Source organism: Dipodomys spectabilis, unplaced genomic scaffold (genome assembly GCF_019054845.1).
Source record: "Dipodomys spectabilis isolate Male_0828 unplaced genomic scaffold, ASM1905484v1 ptg000024l, whole genome shotgun sequence".
In the NCBI taxonomy this organism is placed as follows: Eukaryota; Metazoa; Chordata; class Mammalia; order Rodentia; family Heteromyidae; genus Dipodomys; species Dipodomys spectabilis.
Window position 1 is genome coordinate 1041979 of NW_024870701.1, and position 23180 is coordinate 1065158.

A 23180-nucleotide genomic window follows, 5' to 3' on the forward strand; every position below is an offset into this window, starting at 1 on the left:
CTCAACTGGTAGAACTCTTGCCTTGAGCTGAAGAGCTAAGACCCAGAGTTCAACCCCCACCGCCCCCCCTCGCCAAAAAAAATTAGGGCCAAACGACTTCAACAAATAATAAAAAAAACTCATACACTATGATCAAACCAGATTCACCCCAGGGATGCAGGGATTCAAAGCTGGTTCCATCTACACAAATCATTTAATGTAAGAGGTTATGCTGGCTCCCTTATCAAAGATTAAATGGTTCTAAGTCTGTGGGATCATTTCTAGGTCTTTAGTTCTATTCCATTGGTCCTCAGGCCTGTTCCTGTGACAGTACTAAGCTCTTTTTACAACTATGGTTTTATAATAGAGTTTGAATTTTGGTATTGCTATTCTTCCAGCCCTGTTTTTCCTGCTAAGGTTGTTTTTGCTATTTGTGGGTCTTCTATTATTCCATATGAATTTTTGGGTTGCTTTTTCTATTTCATTAAAGGGTGTTATTAGGATTTTGATGGGTATTGCTTTGAATTTGTAGATGGGTAGTATTGCCATTTTAATGATTTTAACCCTCCTAATCCAGGAGTATGAGAGGTTTTCACACTTCCTTAAATCTGCTTTAATTTATTTTCCAGGTTTTTAAAGTTTTCATTGTAGAGGTCTTTCACTTCTTTAGTTATTTCCTTCATTTCTTTTTTTGAGTCTATTACAGGAGTTGCTTTTCTGATTTCAGTCTCGCTCTTGTCATTGTTGACCTACAGAAAACCTACTGATTTTTTTTGGGGGGGGTCCAGTCGTGGGTCCTGAACTCTGGGCCTGGGCGCTGTCCCTCAGCTCTTCAGCTCAAGGCTAGAGCTCTACCACTTGAGCCACAGCACCACTTCCGGCTTTTTTCTTTTTTGCTTTTGTGGTGTTGAGGAATCGAACCCAGGGCCTCACGCATGCAAGGCAAGCACTCTACCACTGAGCCACCTTCCCAGCCCCAAACCTACTGATTTTTGTGGGTTAATTTTATACCCTACTACTTTGCCAAAGTTTCAGATCAGCTCAAGTAACTTGGGAGTCGAGTCTATGGGGTTATTTATTTCATAGGAATTTTATTTAGATTTTAGTTCATCATTAAGTGACTTTGGAGCAGTGAAGATTATTTAACTATTTTTTTTCTTTTTCCTTTTTTTTTGCTAGTCCTGGGGCTTGAACACAGGGCACAGCCATTGTCCTTGAGCTTCTTTTTGGTCAAGGCTAGTACTCTACTACTTAAGCCCCAGCACCGCTTCTGGCTTCTTCTGTGTATGTAGTACTGAGGAATTGAACTCAGGGTTTCATGCATGCTGGGCAAGCACTAAGCACTCTATCACTAAGCCACCTTCCCAGCCTTATGGGGTTATTTAAATACAGGATCATGTCATCTGCAAAGAGAAAGAGTTTTACTTCTTTCCCTATTTGGATCCTCTTTTTGTTTGCCTTTTGCCTTATTGCTCTGGCTAGGGATTCCAATGCTATATTGAAGAGGAGTGGAGAGAGTAGACATCCTTGTCTTATTCCTGATTTTAGAGGAAATGGTTTTAACTTTTTACTGTTCAGTATAATGCTAGCTGTAGGTTTGTCATATACAGCCTTTATTATATTGAGGAATATTCCATGGATTCCTAGTTTCTCCAAAGCTTTCATCATAAAGGGGTGTTTGATCTTGTCAAATGCTTTTTTTGCATCTATTGAGATGATCATATGGTTCTTGTCCTTGCTCCTATTGATGTGTTGAATTACATTAAATGTATATTGAACCAACTTTGCATCCCTGGAATAAATCCCATTTGGTCATAGTGTATGAATTTTTTGATTATTTTTGTCGGTCATAGGGCTTGAACTCTGTTTTGTTTTGTTTTGTTTTTTGTTGGTGGTAGGGCCTGAACTCTGGGCCTGGGTGCTGCCCCTCAGCTCTTCAGCTCATGGCTAGCGCTCTACCACTTGAGACTCAGCACCACCTCCGACTTTTTTCTGCTTATGTGCTGCTGAGGAATTGAACCCAGGGCCTCATGCATGAGAGGCAAGCATTCTACAACTTAGCCATCTTCCTAGCCCCCAGGCTTGACTCTTGAACTCTGGGCCTGAGTGCTGTCTTTCAGCTCTTCAACTCAAGGCTAGCGCTGTACCACTTGAGCCATAGTGCTGCTTCCGGTTTTCCAGTCTTTTATTGGAAATAAGAGTCTCATGGACTTTCCTGCCCTAGCTGGCTTTGAACCATAATCTTGAGATCTTAGCTTCTTGAGTAGCTAGGATTACAGGTGTGAGCCACCGGTGCCCAGCTTATTGAAAAGTTTTACATAGATGTTCATAAAAAAAAATGGGTCTATAGTTCTTTCTTTGATGGCTCCCCATCTGGTTTGGGGATGAGGGTTATGCTGGTCTTATAGAACAAGTTTGGTAGTGATTATTTGCTTTTAATTTATGAGTTTGAGGAGTAACTTGTCCTTTGAAGGCCTTGTAGAATTTGGCTTTGAATCCATCTGATCCTTGGCTTTTCTTGGATGGGAGTTCTTTTGTTGCCATTTCTATTTCAATACTTGATATGTGTCTATTTACTTGGTTTAAATCTTCTTGGTTTAATTTGGGTATATCAATATTTGCTAGAAATTCTTCCATTTCTTCCAGATTCTCAAATTTGCTAGCATAAAGGTTCACCAAATATTCCCTTATAATGTTCTGAATCTTGCTTGTTTCTGTTGTGATGTTCCTATTCTCATCTCTGATTTTTTTTATTTATTTGGGTGTTCTCTCTCTCTCTCTCTCTCTCTCTCTCTCTCTCTCTTTCTTTCTTTCTCTCTCTCTCTCTCTCTCTGGGTTAGATTTGCTAAGGGTCTGTCAATTTTATTAATTTTTTCAAAGAAACAACTCTTTGTTGATTCTTGCTATGGTTTTTTTTTTTTTGAACTCTAATGTATGTAATTCTGATTAATTTTAGGATTTGTTTCCATCTACTGAATTGGGGTTTGGTTTGTTGCTCATTTTCAAGTAGCTTAAGGTACACCATTAAATTTGTTGGTTTGTGATTTCTCCAATTTGTTGATATAGGAACTCCGAGTTATAAATTTTCCTTTGAGTACTGTCTTTGCTGCGTCTCAGAGGAGCTGGTATTTTATATGTTCATTTTTGTTAAATATCATGAATGTTTAAATTTTCTTTCTGGTTTCTTCAATGACCCACAAGTGACTCAACAATGTGTTGTCCAGTCTCTATGAGTTACACAGTTTTCTATGGTGGATTTTTGTGTTGAGCTCTAATTTTATTCTTTTGTGGTCTGAGAGAATATAAGGAATAATTTCAATAATTTTGAATTTGCACAGATTTTCTTTGTGACCTAAAATGTGGTCTGTTTTGGAGAATGTTCCATGTGCTGCTGAGAAGAATGTGAATTCTGATGCTGCTGGTGAAATATTCTAGACTTACTTGGTCTGTGCAGTTATTTAGTTCTGAGGTTTCTCTGTCGAGTTTTGAGTATTTTTATCTATACTCAAATCTTCAGTTACTATTATTTCATTAAAATTTGTGTTAAAAAGAGACAAGTTTTACTTTCATTTTAAAAGTGGGCTGTTTCAACCTAGGCTGGAAAGTCCAGGAGACTCATCTCCAATGAACCTCCTAAAAGTCAGAAGTAGAGTTGTGATTCATGTGGTAGAATACCAGCCTTGAGCAGAAAAGCTAAGGGACAGCACCCAGGACCTGAGTTAAAGCTCTAGTAACGCGCCCCCCCCCCCCCCCCCCCGCCCCACTTACAGAGCTACCCTGTGGCTTTTTGATAACTGGATTGGGAAAAGTCAAGTCCAGTTTTTTATATCTGGAATGAAGGGTAGGAGCTCAGCAGAGCTCCCCCGAAAGTATCTTTGTTTTTGTCCTCTGGCCTCATTCAGTTTCAGAGGTTGGACTATCAGCCCCAAAAGCTGTTCTTGAATTATGTAGTAAGAAAAGGTTTGCAGATTCTACAGAAGACAGAATAGAATGGGCTAATAATTGTGTGAGATTAATTAAAAGTTATAGAGAAGACTATAGAGAGAATTTTTTAAATGAACAAACCTATAAAGTGTATTGTTTCTATAGAGTTATTTTCATGCATGGATTGCATTTATTAAAAAGTAAAGTAAGTTCTCAGGAGATATGTGTTATTGGAAAACTGAAAAGTCACTTATGTGGGTGTTAAAAATCTTCATTTCTCATCTACAAATGAAAACCAATAAATCAGGACTGGTGAACATGTTGATAATGTTGTTCTCAGGCTCACAGGTACTTATTTCATTGACATTCAGACTATAAATAGTAATCCTATGATGAAATCCTTCATATTAATTTGCTGTCTTTTTTAAAAAAATGAAATATCCATTTTCTATTCTTTTTTTGTTTTTTGTTTTTGGCCACTCTTGGTGCTTGAACTTAGAGCCTAGGAGCTGTCACCTGAGCTTTGGTACTCAGGGTTAGCCCGCTACTACCCGAACCACAACACCAGTTGTGGCGTTTTCTGTGTAGAGGAATCAAACACAGGGCTTCATGCATGCTAGGCAAACACTCTACCATAAAGCCACATTCCTAGCCCAAACACTTTTTTTTGTTATTGTTGGTCATGGGGCTTGAACTCTGGGCCTGGGTGCTGTCCCTGAGTTATTCAGCTCAAGGCAAGTAAGTTCTCTACCACTTGAGCCATAGCACCACTTCCATCTCTCTTACTCTTTCCTGTTAAAAGGAAATAGATTTTTCTCAATTGTAATTTTGTTATCTCTCACCATGTCTGTCTTTTTTTATTTGGACAGAGGTTCTGAAAGATTACATCAAGCCAGATGGAGAATGTTTGGAATTATTTGCTCGAAATTTACAGCCAGGTTGGACTAGCTGGGGCAATGAAGTTCTCAAATTTCAGCATGTGGATTATTTTATTACTCTGGAATCTGGACACTTACGGTAATGTTATGAACATTGTTTCCGCACCCTTATTCTCTTTATCTCAGCTTTCCTTTAATACCAATATCTGCTTAAAATGTAAATAGGATTTTTTTTAGTAAAGTGATCAGAAATTAATATCCTTCATGTCAATTTTAGATGAATTATACTTCACTAATATCCTATATTATTTAAGAGTTTACGATTAAAGAAGTAAGCTGTTAGAACAAAGCAGTTAGAAAAGGCTGTTGAGTAAGTTTGGAAAGCATATACTGTGTTCCTGCCTAATGTGTTTGCCAATATGATAAAAGAAGTAAAAGTGTCTGGGAACTGGTGGCTCCTGATTGTAATCTTCACTATTCAGGAGGCTTAGATCTGAGGATTGTGGTTTGAAGCCAGCTCAGGCAGTAAAGTCTGTGAGACTCTTATTTCCAGTTAACTACCAAAAATAAGCAGAGGTGGAACTGTGACTCAAGTGATAGAACACTAGCCGTGAGTAGAAAAAATCAGGAACAGTGCCCAGGCCCTGAGTGTTTAAGCCCCAGGATCTACCCTCACCTTCACACAAAGGAATTAAAAAAATAAAATAAAAGGAGCCCTCACCTAGGTGTTGATGGCCTATACTTGTTATCCTAGCTACTTGGGAGACAGATCAGGAGGATCATGATTTGAAGCCAGCAAAACCTTTTTTTTTTGGTCGATTGTGCGGCCTGAACTCTGGGTCTGGGCACTGTCCTTTAACTCTTCAGCTCAAAGCTAGCGCTCCACCATTTCAGCTACAGTGCCACTTCTGGCTTTTTCTGCTTATGTGGTGCTGAGGAATTGAACCCAGGGCTTCATGCATGCAAGGCAAGCACTCTACCACTGAGCTACCTTCCCCGCCCCAGAGAAACTTTTATTTATTTATTTATTTTGAGAAACCTTCTTAACTCAGCTAAATACAGTGGCACATGCCTGTCATCCATCCCAAGCTATGAGATTAGGGAGATAATGGTTCTAGTCCAGTCCAGAGAGGAAAGTCTATGAGACTTCATCTCTATCTCCATGGAGGAAAGCTGGATGTGATGGCACATATCTGTGACTTCAGCAATTCCAGAAATCCTAAAATTGGCAGATCTTTATCTAACATGTATCCAGATATGCATGAAGGTAGACTCTATCTTAAATATAAGTTGAGGAAACCAAGGCTGACAGTGTGGCTCAGTGGTGTTGTGACAGTGGTATTGTATCAGCCTAGCAAACTTGAGGCCTAGTTCATACCCTAGAACCACCAAAAATAAGAAAAACAAACAACTACAACAAAAAAACCCAACCCAGATTTCTACCTCTTTTAAATATTAGAAGTTCTGGCTTCTGTTTTTTCCAAGTATCACCCTGTAGGATCTTGTGATGGTGGCTCACTGTGTGCTTTCCAGTTTATTATAGTATGACTTGCTCTATGTACTTGCTTTGTTATCTACTATGACTATGCTTTCAGGGATCATTATGTACATTCTTTACTTATGTTATCTATGTGGCCTCTTGTATGAACTGAATCTGCAGCCTCTGGCATAATTTTATATTCTTGGAAAAGTATCCAGTGACCTGCCAAATATTCCATCAGAGTAATGAGTTTATACAACAGTTTCTGAGGGCTTTAATTGCATTCAAGATCACTTTTCAAGTACTTCATTTTGCTTGTTTTTGTACGATGATGTATTTTCTTTTTTTTTGGTCGGTCATGGGGCCTGAACTCTGGGCCTGGGTGCTGTCCCTCAGCTCTTCAGCTCAAGGCTAGCTAGCGCTCTACCACTTGAGCCACAGCGCCACTTCCGGCTTTTTTCTTTTTGCTTATGTGGTGGTGAGGAATTGAACCCAGGGCCTCAGGCATGCAAGGCAAGTGCTCTACCACTGAGCCACCTTCCCAGCCCCCAAAGTATTTTTATATTGTATAATTTTTTTCTTTTTTCTTTTGGTGGTGCTAACAAGGGTTTCACTCTTGATAGGCATGTACTCTGCCATGGAGCTATATATAACCCAGGTCCTATTAAGTAAAATATTTTGAATGAAATAAATTGGAAAAACATTCTCATCAGTGGCTCACTCCTGTAATCCTAGCTACTCAGGAGTCTGAGATCTGAGGATTGCGGTTCAAAGCCAGCCCAGGCAGGAAACTCCTTGAGCCTCTCATCTCCAATAAACCGCTCAGAAAACCACAAGTGCTGCTGTGACTCAAGTGGTAGAGCACTCACCTTGAGCTGAAGAGCTGAGAACGCCTAGAGTTCAAAAAAATAAATAAGTAAATAAAAGCTCATTTATTATGTTACCTTTTTTCAAGTTGAAGTTTAATTTTTTAAATTTTTAAAAAATTGTCAGTATATAGATCATGTACAGGGCTGGGAAGGTGGCTCAATGGTAGAGCGCTTGCCTTGCATGCATGAGGCCCTGGTTTGATTCCTCAGCACCACATAAGCAAAAAAAAAAAAAAGACCTCCAAAAAAAAAAGATCATGTACAGAAGGGTTAAAATTATGTAAGTCAGGTAAAGAGTGCATTTCTTTTTGGACAGTGTCACCCTTTCCCTTGTGAAGTGTAGTTTTTATGTAATAAAATTTTCCAATTTCCGTTGTAGGGTTAAGTGAGTTTTAAAAACATACATTGATTACTACCATAATCATAATATAGAACATTCTTTTTGTTCCCCAAACTTCCTTGAAGTCAGTCCCCTCCATCTATTTTTTGGGGGGGGGTCTGGTGGTGGGGCCTGAACTCTGGGCATGGGAACTGTCCTTCAGCTCTTCAGCTCAAGGCTAGAGCTCTACCACTTGAGCCACAGCGCCACTTCCGGCTTATTTCTTTTTGCTTATGTGGTGCTGAGGAATCGAACCCAGGGCTTCATGCATGCAAGGCAAGCACTCTACCATTGAGCCACCTTCCCAGCCCCCCCTCCCCCATCTATTCTTGGCCCCTGAAAAATAGTGATTTGCTTTCCATCATTAGTTTTACTTTTTAAACAATTTTGTATAAATATAACCATACAATGTAGAATTTATTGTATCTGTCTTCTTTAGCTTTTGAGAAATCACTTATAAAATCATAGTTTGATCCCGTGCTCAAACTCTAGTAGTTCTACATGTCAGATCTAGCTACTAATTTCTATATGTCAAATAAATAGACATGGTAAAGGACAGAGTAAGGAGATTTATTAAATGTAGTCATACTAAGAAAACACTTGAGGGCTGGGAAGGTGGCTCAGTGGTACTTGCCTTGCATTCATGAGGTCTGAGGTCCTGGGTGCAATTCCTCAGCACCACATAAGCAGAAAAAACTGGAAGTGGCCCTGTGGCTCAAGTGGTAGAGTGCTAGCTTTGAGCTGAAGAGCTGAGGGACAGCACCCAGGCCCCACGACTGACCAAAAAACCCCCCAAAACAAAAAAAAGCACTTCAGTACATCTTCAGCTGTCTTTAGGGATATAGACATTTGCTATAGGTCAAATTAGGAGAATTGGGGGCATGGAGTGAGAAGCTATGCATAATTTAAACAGTTCCAAGTCACAGATATGTTTAGAGGTGGCTTGTTTGATGATACAGGTGTCTCATGATTGGTCATATGGGACCTTGTTGTAATGAGTTAGTTATTGACATCTGGTAGGTGATCCAGCCTTTCCCAGATTCCAAGATGGTTGCAATGTGACTTTAGGAGAGAATGGATCAAGGAAAAAGGACATAGGTACAAAGTGGATGTTAATTTATGAGCCCAGTTATTTTATGAGTCCAGTAAAAGCAACTTTTAAGCAGTTGTTATAATTCTTATTAGTTGTTTATACATATTTATCTACTAAGGAAAACATTAAACTGAAAACGACTCTTGACAAGCTTGTCAGTTTATTTCCTGATTTTGTTTAAAAGAAAAAAATTGTTATTTTTGAAGTTTGCTTATTCTTTGAGGGTGTAACCGATACTCACAAGACAACATGTTGGAAATGAACTTTACAAATTGGGGGGCATTAGGGAGAGATGGAAAGTGGGAGAAAAATGAGGGAGGGGTAACAATGTTTGACAAGGAATGTATTCAATACCTTATGTGTGTAACAGTAACCCCTCTGTACATAACCTTAACAATAAAATTGAAATAAAAATAAATATCCAAAAAGGTAATTTTGTTTTGTAAAAGTATTTTAAAGGAAATATGTACTAATTTTCAAATGAACTTTTGTAACCTTAAATTCTTTTCAGCTTTTGTAGTACTAGTTTTTATAGTTTGTAGAAGCATTTTATCCTTACCAGGTTTTTGGACATTTTTCTTTGTATCATGAATATTGGTCCAGAGAGAGAGAGAGAGAGAGAGAGAGAGAATGAATGTTCATTAAGTGTGTCCTCTGTTCAAGTGGAAGAAGTTCTGGTGTCAGCTTAGCTTCTTTTTGTGCCACCTCTGGACCTTGTTTCTAATACTTGTTTAATTATTAGGCTCTTCACTGAACAGAAGGCTACTCTGCAAACTATAACCACAATACACTTTATGTAAACCATGTGGAATATGAGCTCTGAACTTTGACATCTTTTTTAAATATATATTTTTTACTGTAAAGATACTGTACAGAGGGGTTACAGTTACATGAGTAAGGTAATGAGTACATTTCCTATCGAGCATTGTTACCTCCTCCTTTGTTTTTCTCCCACCATCCCTTCCCTCCCCACCTCCCCAAGTCCTCACCACTCCCCCCCCCCAAGTTGTAAAGTTCATTTTCAACATAGTGTCTTGTACATCTCTTTGTTATAATGGGTCAACCTGTATCCTTATTTCAGCATTTTGTTATTTCCCTTCTCTTACCCAAATTAAATGTATATACAAGATGCAGGGCACCAGTATCAAATACAGTGAAAACGGGCTATACCATGGGGGAAGAATGTGCAAAAGAAACAAAAAAAATCACACAGTACATTATAAGTACATTAAAAACAACAGCAACAAAGATAAAACCTTTTGTCCCTATCTTGGGGTTCATTTTGCTTAGCATCGTCTTATATGGTCATATGTACATAGCTTTTGACCTTTTCTGCTTGTCTTAGACATATACTAGTTATTGCAAATAAGGGAAACTATGGAACCTATGTTTCTTTTTTTTTTTTATTGTGAAAATACTGTACAGAGGGGTTACAATTATATGGGCAAGATAATGAGTACATTTCTTATCAAGCATTGTAGCCTCCTCCTTTGTTTCCCCTTCCCATCCCTTCCCATCCTCCCACCTCCCCCCCCCCTCCCCCCCCCCCCGCATCCTCACCCAATCCTCCCCACCCCCCTGTACCAAAGTTGTAAAATTTGTTTTCGACATAATGACTTGTACATCTGATTGTTGCAATGGGTCCACGATTTAAACGATTTAAATGATTTAAACGATTTGTTTTTCCCCTTCCCCTCCACAAATTATACTGACATCAAATACAGTGAAAGCAGAGCTTATGCTGTGGGGGGAGGGACATACAAAGCAACAAAGAAATAATCTTTTTTTTTTTGATTTCTAATAAACATTTAATGTAAAAACAAATGTTCTTTAAACTGAATTTCTTTTACATCTACTGTACCATTCAAATGCTTTATCATCTTACATGATTTCTTCAAAATCTGTTATCAAGGGTACATATAGAAAAGCATTTTTTTTATAAATAGAAACAAAGGTTTTTTTTCAGCTTTTATTATAAGATGACATAAAAAGTTGACTCAACAGACGTAATTTCATTACTATTTGGGGGAGAGAATCACCGACTTTTTGTGCAAACAATGCTAGCCTCAAAGAAATAATCTTATAAATGTGTTAGAAACAATCACATGAAAGAAAAAAAAACATTTGAATACATATCTTAGGGTTCATTTCCCTAACATCACCTTATCTGATCTTTTCTGCTTGACTCAGACATATACTAGATATTGCAAATAAGGGAAACCATGGGACCTATGTTTCTTTGGGCCTGGCTTACTTCACTTAATATAATTTTTTCCAAGCCTTTCCATTTCCTAACAAATGGGGCAATGTCATTCTTTCTGATGGAGACATAGAATTCCATTGTGTATATATACCACATTTTCTTGATCCATTCATCTACTGAGGGGCATCTGGGTTGGTTCCATATTTTAGCTATGGTGAATAATGCTGTGATAAACATAGTTGTAGCACAACATTTTGATCTTGCTCTACTGAGAAATACTTCTCAGTCAAGCTTAATGAAGCCTCATACACAAACCCATTTTTATGGGTTTATAGAGCTTCATTTGGCTCAACCGACACAGTCTTTAAGTATTATACTAAGTCTCTTGGCTTTATCCAGGTTCTCAGCAGCCTGAAAGCTTTTTGAAATGGCATCCAGAATAACCAGAATTAGGACTGGAGGCATAGCTCAGTGGTAGAGAACCTGCCTGCCAAGTACAAGGCCCTGAATTGAAACGCCAGCAACACACACACACACACACAATAAACCCCAAAGAACTATAATAATAATAATGGTCTTGGTATTTTTTTAGCTGTTCAGTAATTCACCAGTGGTTTCATTATGTCATTGTAAAGGAGGTAAACAATCTGTTCAACTGTTCCACCTGTTGTGTAATTAATTGTACACAAGCCATATAGCCTCCCTTTGGGTTTAAAGTCTGCCTTAGAATGCTAACACTATGGAGGTTCCTTAAAAGACTAAACATAGAACTCCTTTATGACCCAGTAATTCCACTCCTGGGTATTTAATCAAATGACCACAAACAAGGCCACACTAAAGCTATCAGCACAACTATGTTCATTGCAGTATTATTTACCATAGTTAAGATATAGAATCAGCCTAGATGCCCCTTAGTAGATAAATGGGTCAAGAAAAATGTGGTATATATACAATGGAATTCTATGCATCCATCGGAAAGAATGACATCACCCCATGCATAAGGAAATGGAAAGACTTGGAAAAATATTAAAGGAAAATGCCAATAGAAATGGGATAATTTGTGATTCCCAACTTATTGTCTCTGATTCTGATGGCCAGTTGTGATGTTTGACATGGTCTTTGTAGTTTTTGTTTGTTTGCTTGTTTGTTTTTACTGAATATTTTGTCTGGAGATTAGTTGGCAGGTTTGAAAAGATGACAACTGCACCTGCATCTATCACAGTCTGCTCATATATTGCAGTGATAATATTCCCTATGGCTCTTAGTGCATAAGAGACAATTGGCAATGCAGTAGCTCCTAGAATCTTTTCAAGATGAGTGTAATTCCTGTTTTCCCAACCATATCAGCACATTCACTGAAATGTTTGCATGGTTATTAGGTAGTACTTCTAGATCATTGTGATGTCAGAGACAAAATAGGAAGAATTTGTTCACCAAAAAGATTTTTTTTTTGTAAAAAGTAAAACAGTGACTTGAAGGTATCCAGGTAAAGCTACTTAAAACAATTACATTATTTCACATATCAGAAACTGCAAGAAGATCTCACAGAAGGTTAGTGGTACTATACCATACTTGATAAGCATCACTTGCAATATTCCCCCAATCCTATACAGCTTCTTCACTGACATGAACATGACCAGTTGCCAGCAGAGAAATGAATGCTGGGAATGCACTGTATCCACCTGACATCATCTGATGTCCTAGAAATGATGCTAGTGAGTGCCCAGCCACATTTGAACCAATTAGGACTACAATAAATTCTGTCCAAGAATGAAGCCATGATGAGTAACTTTGACAGTTAATGTAGGTGGATTGAAATGTGCCTAAGAGATCAGTAAAGTATACTTCTTATTATACCTGTGAGTTTCTTTCCAGAGAAGATTCACAAAGAAGGGATATCTTCCCTGAATGTGGGTGGCACCATTCCTATAGGGTGAAGGCACAGCTGGGATAAAAAAGAAAAGGAGAAAGCCAGACCTACTCTTCTCTGCTTTTTGGCTATGATGTGTGCTGCTCTGATCTGCCAAGCTCTCTCTGTCATCATGGGCTGTAACCTCTGAAACTATGTGCTAAAATAAATCTCTTTTTAAGTTATTTATGTCAGACATTTAGTCCCAGCAATAAGAAAGGTAACCAACACAGAAACAAAAAGTAAAATCAAACCAGCCACGGTTATGTTGTCTATGGGGGAATGTTTACCCTAGAAAACAATTTCCTAGCTGCTTGAGTAGCTTGGAGCTGGTGTTCCAAATTGTTGCTATTTATGCCTTTGGCAATGTCATGAACAGCACAATTCACAGTGTGCTGATTATTGTGGTTTTTCTGCAGTGGAGGAGCATCATCATGAAATGATACTTCTCCTTCTAACATCTGGTCATCTTTCTCAGCTTTCCCCAGCTCTCCATTAATTTCTACTTGATGCTACTTCATTTCTGAACTTTGTGTGCCTTTGTTCTTGAGTCTGTTAAGATATGCAATGGGACAGTTAGTATATTCATTGGTAGACATGGTTATAAGATGAAGGAAGGATAGTTCAATGTTCAGGCTGTAGATGGCTGCCCTTGAGACTTCCAGCCATTGCTCAGCTCACAGATGGTATCTACATATTTCTTCCTTCAGTAGATTATGGAAGGTGGGACCATTTTATATTTTTTTCTCAAACCCGTAATAGGCAGAAGAATCTTCCACTACAAAATATGTCTTTGGAATGAGGATTATTTTGAGTGATGACAACTGAGGCAGAAGCAACAAAAGCTCCAGACATTTTCCCTGTTTGTCTAAAAGCAGGGCATGAATTTACAGTGGTGTCCCTCCTCCCTTCTCTAACAGAAAGGACAGGAGCTTTTCCCAGACTGAGGTGGACTATAGTCCTTTCCTGGTTTAGAAGTTCTAGAGGAATCTACATAACAGACTTTAGGAGCTTTATTTGCCATTAGTTATCCATACGTATATCTTCCTACAATTTGCTGGTATGTGGGACTCAAAGTCCTTTTCCTTTGTCTTGTTATTTTAAAAATTGATTATTTGCTGAAGGTGTTTCTACAGGCCAGAGTGCTTAATCTACCTCTTTGAAAATTACTCATTCCTTGGATATTTCTTATGTATGTTGAGATATACATGTTATAGTAAACTTCAGTTAGTTTTCTTTTTGTTAATCTGCTTTTCTTTTCTTTTTTTTTTGTTACAGGGGCCTTGCCCAAGGACTTGGAAAAGCAGAGGGAAAATTAAATTGTTTCTCGCATCAACATATTGGAACTGCCAATATTTAATGGACAAATGAATTGACTCTTGGCTTTCAAGTATCTTTCAATTAATTGAATTGACAGACTCCTGTAAGAAGTTAGTAGAGCATAATAAATCAGAATATGCAGTCAGAGACTGAGCAGTGGAACAGGTAGAAAGTATTGCAAAAGTTCAGGGAAGCAGATCTTTTAGAGAATATGAAGCAACATGAGAAATGTTAAATTTAGTTTATTTCTAAACTCCAGTTAGTGACTAGAATGTAGTTAACAGACAATAGGCAGCTAACGTGCTGATTAAACATCCTGGTTCAGAAGAATTTAAAGGAATTAGGTCCTTTAGATGGGTAAACCTTAAAAAAAATTGTTTACCTAGAGACTTAGCAGTTAATACACAAATTTTTGTTGTTGTTGTTGTTTTACTTTTCTTTAAGTCACAAACATGTTTTAATCTTCACAATGGTAGTCATCATTATCTTAATCTACATTGCTTATAACTCTATGACCTTTAACAATAAACTATTTTTTTACAAATCGGGTGACATGTACATTTCTTTCCTTTTGCTTAGTATCAGCTATTCCCTCTTTCTCATTCCCTCCCTCCCATTACTGCCCTTGAGTTGCTAAGTTCACTTTCATCAATGTCCATTGCAGTCGATGGGCCCCTCTGCTGTATTTTTTCACCTGTTTCCACTGATTCTATGCTCAATACACAAATTTTTGTTAATTTAATAGAACTAGAAGTAAAAATTATTGAAGATTTCAAAAGCTTTTGTATTTGTGTTTAAGCTTGTACTGGAGCTTCAGCACAGGGTCTCATATGCTTACACAGCTTACTTGTTCATGGCTGGTGCTCTATTACTTGAATCATGACTCCAGTCTAGCTTCTTGATGGTTATTTTGGGGGCAGAATCTTGAGGTCTTTTCTGTCTGGGCTGGTTTTAAATTGAGATGCTCTGAACTCAGCCTCCTAAGTAGCTAAGATTACAAGTATGAGCTACTAGTACCTGGCCATTCTCTACTATTAAATAAATCATACATATTTAAAATGCTTTGTTTAATGACTTTTAACTTGGGGATACATCCATGAACCCACCATCTCAAATAAGATAATAAACATAACTATCACTACTCAAAAATTTCTCATGGCTCTTTATAATCCATTTTTCCTTAATTGCCCCTTCTATTCCATTCCATGTAATTATGATCTGTTTTCTGTATTACAGATTGTATGCATTTTCTAGAATTTTATGGGGATGAAATAGTATAATATCCAGTCTTTTCTTTCTTTTAACTTGGCATAATTTGTTTTTGTAAATTTTTTTTGTGCTAATCCTGGGGCTTGAACTCAGGGCCTGGGCTCTGTTCCTGAGATTCATTTTGCTCAAAGCTAGTGCTCTACCACTTGAGACATAGTGCCACTTCTGGCTTTTTCTGAATACTTTATTGGAGATCAGTCTCACATACTTTCCTGCTTGAGCTAGCTTTCAACCATGATCCTTAGATCTCAGCTTCTGGAGTAAGGTTACAGTCATGAACGATCAGTGCTGGACAACAATATGTTCCTTTTTGTTGCTGACTAGTACTTGATTATATGGGTCTACCACAGTTACCCATTAATATAGTAGTTTTCCATTGCTGATATAACAAATTACCACAATCATAATGGCCTAAATTAGAACCAATTATTACCTTTTATTTTTTAAGGTCAGAAATTTCAAACAGTACAGTCTAGGTTTACTGTTTAGCATCTTAAAGGTAAAAATAAAGGTGCTGCCTAGCACTACAAATAGGCTCTTATTTGTAGGTTCTAGGGAAGAATTCCTTTTATTATTTTATTTTATTTTTTGGTTTATTTGATGCAGGTCTTGGGGCTTGAACTCAGGTTCTAGGTGCTGTCTTTGGGCTTTGTGCTCAAGACTAGTACTCTTATCACTTGAGCCACAGCTCCATATCTAGCTTTTTTTTTTTTTTCCTGGTAGTGGAGCCTGAACTCTGGGCCTGGGCGCTGTCCCTCAGCTCTTCAGCTCAAGGCTAGCGCTCTCCCACTTGAGCCACAGCGCCACTTCCGGCTTTTTTCTTATATGGTGCTGAGGAATTGAACCCAGGGCCTCGAGCATGCAAGGCAAGTCCTCTACCACTGAGCCACCTTCCCAGCCCCCATATCTAGCTTTTTTGTGTGGTTATTTGGAGATCAGAGTCTTTCAGACTATCCTGAGCTGGTTGACTTTGAAACTCAGTCTTCATATCTCAGCCTCCTGAGTAGCTAGGACTACAGGTAAGGAACAAGGCAAGAATTCGTTTTCAAGCTCCTTCAGATAGATAGAATTCTATTCTGCTTTTGGCTGTTGGCTTGGATTTGTAGCTTCAAGAGGCTGCTCTCAAGTCCTTGCACATGATCATCTTCAAAGCCATAGTAGCACCCAGCTCCTCTCATCCATTAAATCTCTTCAATACCCTATTATGTTACCCTGTGGAAAAAATTCTCAGCTTTTAAAGGTTTGGTAATCAGATTGAGTCTACCTGGGTAATCTCTCTCTCTCTCTCTCTCTCTCTCTCTCTCTCTCTCTCTCTCTCTTATATACTCAGATTTGTTTCCTCCCTCCTTTCTTCTTTTGTTCTGCCCAAACCAGAGACTTTTGGAACCAGTGTAATACTGGCCTCATATTAGGAATTAGAAAATGTTCTCCTTTTCTATTTTCCAAAAAAAATAAAGTTGTTAATCAGTCTCTATATCTTATTGCTGGCCCCTTCTATGTCTTAGATACCATGAAAGTGAGCAACTTTTCCTACCATGTACTTTTCTTCCATGATATTTTGGCCTTATTTTTAGCTCCAAAGCATTGCAGTTAAGTGACCGGATTGAAACTTCTGAAACAATGAACTATAGTAAATATTTCCTTCTTTAAGTTGATTTTTCTCAGGTAATTTTTTGTCGGTAATTTATTTTCGTTTTTATTTCCCTTTTTATTGTTATTATCAAGTTGATATACAAAGGGGTTACAGTTACATAAGTCAAGTAAAGAGTACATTTCTTTTTGATAATGTCACCCCTTCCCTCACTCTCTCCCAGTTTTCCCCCTCTCATCTCCACCATCAAGTTCATTTTCAACATAGTGTCTAGTAAGTACCATTGCTGCGTATTTTCACCCTTGGTCCCTCCATTTCTGTGCTCCCTTACCCTCCCAAATACAGATAAACAAACAAGACAAAAAGAAAGCAAAAACAACAAAGAAAAACTTGTATTCATGTCCTGGAGTTCATTTGATGCACATAGGCATTATGCCTTTGTGTTCCTCTCCTAAGAGTATCTTCCTTTGTCTCAAGTACTTTTTTTTTTTCCCCAGTGACAGACCAATCTCCCTTTAATTGTCAGATAAGAAAAGCTGAGATCAAAAGAAGTTGCTTGACTTGTTCAGTCAGAGTCAATAGCTAGGTAGTCTAAGAACAGATGGCAGGGGCTGATTTGATACAACGGAGAAGATAGTCTTCTTAGAATATATAATTTAATTTGGATAGATGGATCCTAATTGATCTTATCCTCAAATGATTATGTACTTATAGTGTCCCACCATCTCAAATTTGACTTAAAGATAGTCGAACTGAAATGGCTAAGACGTGAATAGGCTTAGGTGTTAGTATCTTGGATTTGTTTCTTACAGGAACACTTGTGAGACTCCATAGGGGTGTGGAGTGGGATGGGAATGATGGAGGTGGTCATTGGTAGGCCAAACAAAGAAGGTGAATGGCTGTGGCAGGACTTAAATAGTAATCTCAGTAGGAGAAAGAAGAACATTATTAGTCATTCTTTTTCTGTTACTGAATTTATGATTACAGTACTATAGCAATGGCTTGAGTGTTTATGGATAATTTTGTCTCTGCTCAACTCTTAATTTCATTGTTTCCATTTTCTCCTTTTTATATTTGTTCATGATGTGCCTGAGAAGATCTACTTATTAAGAGGTAAGCCAACCAGTCTTAAATATGTTGGAAATCCTGTCATGAACCTGAAATTAAAATGAATAAGCTTCCAAGTTGCAAATAGATGGAACTCAGTAGACCCTCTTATAGCATAAGTAAAAGGAATGGGATTTTGGAGATAGAAGGCTGACCTACAGATCTCATTTTAATTGTAAGGAAACCCCAACTGGAGTCAAGGACAAATTTCTAGTAGGCAAAGACACAGGAAAATTCGTAGTAATCTCCATAGTTGCTATTTGTAGGTTTTATTTTTCTTTACTGCAATTTAGTAGGTTTAAAAGTGAACTTTTCTATTAACTTATTGATATCAATTATTCTCCAACTGTAATCTTTAGAATCAATTCAAGTTATTAAAGTTATTTTTGGGAGGTACAGTATTCAGGAGGGAAAGTATGTCCTCTGAGTCCCTTGAAATGAGCTAAAAAAGGATAAGAACTTTCATTATATTCAGTGTAAATTAAGTAAAAATTGAACTACACTTTTTGAGTGTAGGAATGGGGAAAAATAAGGGAGAACTCTACAGAAGAGGCAACATTGATCAAGATGCACTGTACTCAAACCTGACTTATGGAATTGAAACCTTTGTATTAAAAAATAATAAAAAGAAGCTGGGCGCCGATGTCTCATGCCTGTAATCCTAGCTACTTAAGAGGCTAAGATCTGAGGATTGCTGTTCAAAGCCAGCCCGGGCAGGAAAGTCTGTGACACACTTATCTACAATTAACCACCAGAAAAACCAGAAGTAGTACTGTAGCTCAAGTGGTAGAGTGCTAGCCTTGAGCTGAAGAGCTGAGGGACAGTGCCCAGGCCCAGAGTTCAAGCCCCACAACTGACAAAAAGAGGGAGGGGCTGGGAAGGTGGCTCAGTGGTAGAGCACTTGCCTTGCATGCATGAGGCCCTGGGTTCGATTCTTCAGCACCACATAAGCAAAAAGAAAAAAGCCGGAAGTGGTGCTGTGGCTCAAGTGGTAGAGCACTAGCCTGGAGCTGAAGAGCTGAGGGACAGCGCCCAGGCCCAGAGTTCAGGCCCCAGGACCGGACCCCCTCCCCCCCCCAAAAAAGAAGTTAAAAGTGATTTTTTTACAACATGATTATTGGGGGTAATAGTCATCTGTTGGAACTTTCCCTCTCCCTCTCCTAGCTTCCACTGGTCTCTCTTCTAGTTTATTTAATATAGCTGGTAAGAAAGGTCTGAGACTAACTCCTCTTTCACGTAAGAGGACACTATTGAAAAACCTACCAGGCACTATGGGTGTGTGTATGAGGGTCCAAAATATAAATGGAGACTAACTCTAGCCTAGACAAAGTGGTCTTTGCTTTCCCACATGATCCATCTAACCCTGCCACATAGGTGGTCTGAAGACCTTAGGACCTGAAATTTGCTTATATGGGTTGCTATGGAGTTAGGCAGTTAAGGGAGGAATCGAGGTCTTAAGATGTTTGTAAATTTTCCCATTCATTAAGACTAAGAAATATAATATGTTTATTACACTACACTATGACTTTAAATATATTGATGACTTGAGTGGTTTATTGTCTCTGAGGACACAATGTTCTAATCTGTAGTGTTTGGTGCTTTGAAAAATTTTTTTTTGTCGGTTGTGGGGCTTGAACTCTGAGCCTAGGCACTGTCCCTCAGCACTTCAGCTCAAGGTTAATGCTCTACCACATGAACCACAGCGCCACTTCTGGTTTTCTGGTGGTTTATTGGAGATAAGAGTCTCATGGACTTTCCTGCCCGGGCTGGCTTTGAACAGTGATCCTCAAATCTCAGTCTCCTGAGTAGTTAGGATTACAGGTGTGAGCCACTGGCACCCAGCTTGAAAATCTTTTAATAAGAGGAAAGGCATGTTTGCCTCTTGGAGAGTAAAACAATATAAAGAGAAAAACGAGGAAAAAAGCTTAAGTTTAAAGAATGGTAAGCATTTGGCTATGCTTATATGCAACATGTCTCAAGGTTGTTCTATTCTGTTACATACAATAGAACAGTTGAGCTCATACAATTTTTATCTTCTTACCTGATTATTCTCTATTGGATCTTTAGCTATTAGCACAGTACATCACACATAATAGGAACTCAGTAAATACATTTTAATGTTGTAATGGAGAAAGCTGCATTAAGCTGAAGGTTAATGTAGGGAAGTGAGGTCTTTTGTGGAGACAGCTGGAACTTTAGTTCCTAAACTCAATATTTTAATATGTTTATACAACTTTTCAGTTTACAAGGGATGGCTGTATAGGGTGCCTTATTTTTCCTCATAACTCTATGGGGGAAAGTATTTGTCTTTTACTAAGGAAGTACAGAGAGGTTAACTATTTTATCAGTGACAGGTCTCAAATTGAATTCTTTTTTGTTCTCCCTCTAGAGGGAGGGAGTTAACAGAGAATTCAGAGCTGCAGAAATAGTAAGTTAGAACATTTCAACAATCTTCACAGCTTTCCTGAGAGAGAGCTGTTACAGTAGATTATAATGATTGGGAGACAGTTAAAGGCCATCCCAAGAAAGTAGACTTTCTTTAAGAGTGAGAAAGGCTTCCTTCAGTACAATGATTTCCTTCTATATTTTTTAATTGGAAAACGTTAATTATTTTACTATAACCCCACAGCTATTCTATAATATTTCAAGTTGTAAATTTATATACAAATAATTCTTTTCAGGAAAGTTAAGAAAAAAACCTCAACCTGTGTTCTACCTATTTTTTTTTTTTGTCGGTTGTGGGGCTTGAACTCTGGGCCTGGACTCTGTCCCTGAGTTCTTTAGCTCGAGGCTAGAGCTCTACCACTTAAGCCACAGTGTTACTTCTGGTTTTCTGGTACTTTATTGGACATAAGAGTGTCACAGACTTTCCTGCCTAGGCTGGTTTTGAACCATGATCCTCAGATCTCAGCGTCCTGAGTAGCTAGGATTATAGGCATGAACTACTGGTACCTGGCTTGTTCTACTTCTTAAAGGAATTCACAAACATTTCTAAAAGACAGATATTAGTAAGAACTGTTATTATGTAAAATATAATTTAATTAGGATTTTACTGATTATTTTCTTTCTTTGTGTGGTGCTGGAAATCAAACTCAGGTTTTTGTTCATGGTAGGCAGGCTCTCTGCCATTGAGAAAAAGATTCTCTCTCTCCCTTCATTTTTTTTCTGATTGAACATTATTTTTTACCTTTTTATTGCCAAGGTGATGTACAGAGGGGTTTCAGTTACATAAGTAAGGTAATGAGTACATTTCTTTTCAAATTTCTTACCTTTCCTCATTGTTCTTTTACTTTCCCTCCTCCCCACCCCTACCCTTCAAATTGTACAGATCATTTCCAACATAGTGTCTTGTGTATATTGCTGTTGCATTGTTTCCCCCTTTGTCCTTTGTCTTACCATTCTGTTGTTCCCTTCCCTCCCCTTCATTTTTGAAGTAAGGTGTCTCTATGTAGCTCAGGTTGGTCATGAATTTCTAATCCTCCTGCCTTTGTTGCCCGAGTTTTGGGATTGCAGGTGTGAACTGCTCAAATTTTTCAATTAGCAATAATCGTGCCTTGGATAAACCTCATTGGCTACGATACTGCCACTGTGCAAAGCTAACTGCTTGAATTTTTTTTTTAAATTTTATTTTATTTTATTTGAGAACATACTGTACAGAGGGAACTGCTTGAATTTTTAAAGTCATCATTCAAATTTTTTTCTTTTAAAACTCATTTATTAATTTAATAAATTATCTTTAAGAAGTTGTACAAAGGAGGTGCCATTATAACAAAGCAGTTTAGGAATACAAAAAGCATTTTGATCAGGGTCACTCCTCCAATATTCTCATCCCCCTTCAATTTACCCTTTCTCATACTTAGTTTTATGGAATATACAATGAATTTTTTTTTGGGGAGGGTCAGTCATGGGGCTTGAATTCTGGGCCTGGGCGCTGCCCTTGAGCTCTTTAGTGAATGCTCTACCACTTGAGCCACAGTGCCACTTCTGGTTTTCTGGAAGTTTTTTTTATAAAATAAGGTTTTTATTATTAAAATACTGTAGAGAGGGATTTCTGTTACATGAGCAAGGTAATGAGTACATTTCTTATCAAGCATTGTTGCCTTCTCCTTTGTTTTACCCCTACCATCCCTTCCCTCCCACCTCTACACAACAACATCCCCCCCACCGCAGCCAAAGTTGTAAAGTTTGTTTTCAACATAGTGTCTTGTATATCTCATTGTTACAATGAGTCAACCTGTATCCCTATTTAAACATTTTGTTTTTCCTTTCCTCCCCCCCAAATTATACCGACATCAAATGCAGTGAAAACAGGGATTATACTATGGGGAAAGAACATACAATGCAACAAAAAAAATGACATGGTACCTTATAAATATGTTAGAAACAATACCAAGAAAGAAAAAAAACCACTTGTGTCCCTATCTTGGGGTTAATTTCGCTTAACTTCATCTTATCTGGTTGTATGTACATAGCTTTTAAACTTTGCTGCTTGTCTCGGACATATACTAGTTATTGCAAATAAGGGATATCATGGGACCTATGTTTCTTTGGGCCTGGCTTATTTCACTTAATATAATTTTTCCCAAGTCTTTCAATTTCCTAACAAATGAGGCAATGTCATTCTTTCTGATGGAGGCATATTATTCCATTGTGTATATATACCACATTTTCTGATCCATTCATCTACTGAGGGGCATCTGGGTTGGTTTCATATCTTAGCTATGGTAAATAATGCTGCAATAAGCATAGTCGTGCTAGTAGCTTTAGTATGATCTTGTTTGTGATCATTTGGGTAAATGCCCAAAAGTGGGATTGCTGGGTCATAGGGGAGCTCTATGTGGAGTCTTTTGAGGAAACTCCATACTGCGATCCAAAGTGATTGAACAAGTTTACACTCCTATCAACAATGCAGTAGGGTTCCCTTCTGGCCACATCTCCTCCAGCATCTGTTGTTAGTAGATTTCTTGATTATAGCCATTCTAAATAGTGTGAGGTGGAAGCTCAATGCTCATTTGATTTGCATTTCTTTTATGGCTAGAGAGGTTGAGCATTTCTTCATGTGTACACATTGGCCATTCTTATTTCCTCTTCTCTTCACAGAAATTTCTCTTTAAGTCTTTAGCCCACTTATTTATCGGGGAGTTGTTTCCTTGAGGATTTGTTGTTGGAGGATTTTTTT

General features: G+C 38.1%; 1 protein-coding gene and 1 pseudogene across 3 annotated transcripts in view; one reads left to right on the forward strand and one right to left on the reverse strand.

Moving 5' to 3' along the window:
- Mettl4 (methyltransferase 4, N6-adenosine) overlaps positions 1 to 14540 on the forward strand; it is a 41235-nt gene extending 26695 nt beyond the window's left edge. For all 3 annotated transcript variants that reach the window (XM_042675237.1, XM_042675240.1, XM_042675238.1), the window contains exons 9-10: positions 4773 to 4920; positions 13993 to 14540. In XM_042675237.1, the coding sequence (XP_042531171.1) occupies positions 4773 to 4920; positions 13993 to 14074 (230 nt within the window). In that variant the 3' untranslated portion in view covers positions 14075 to 14540. The remainder of the gene's footprint in view (positions 1 to 4772; positions 4921 to 13992) is intronic.
- A 6927-nt stretch (positions 14541 to 21467) lies between these two features.
- Positions 21468 to 21599, reverse strand: LOC122104477 (annotated as a pseudogene).
- Positions 21600 to 23180: the final 1581 nt, after the last annotated feature.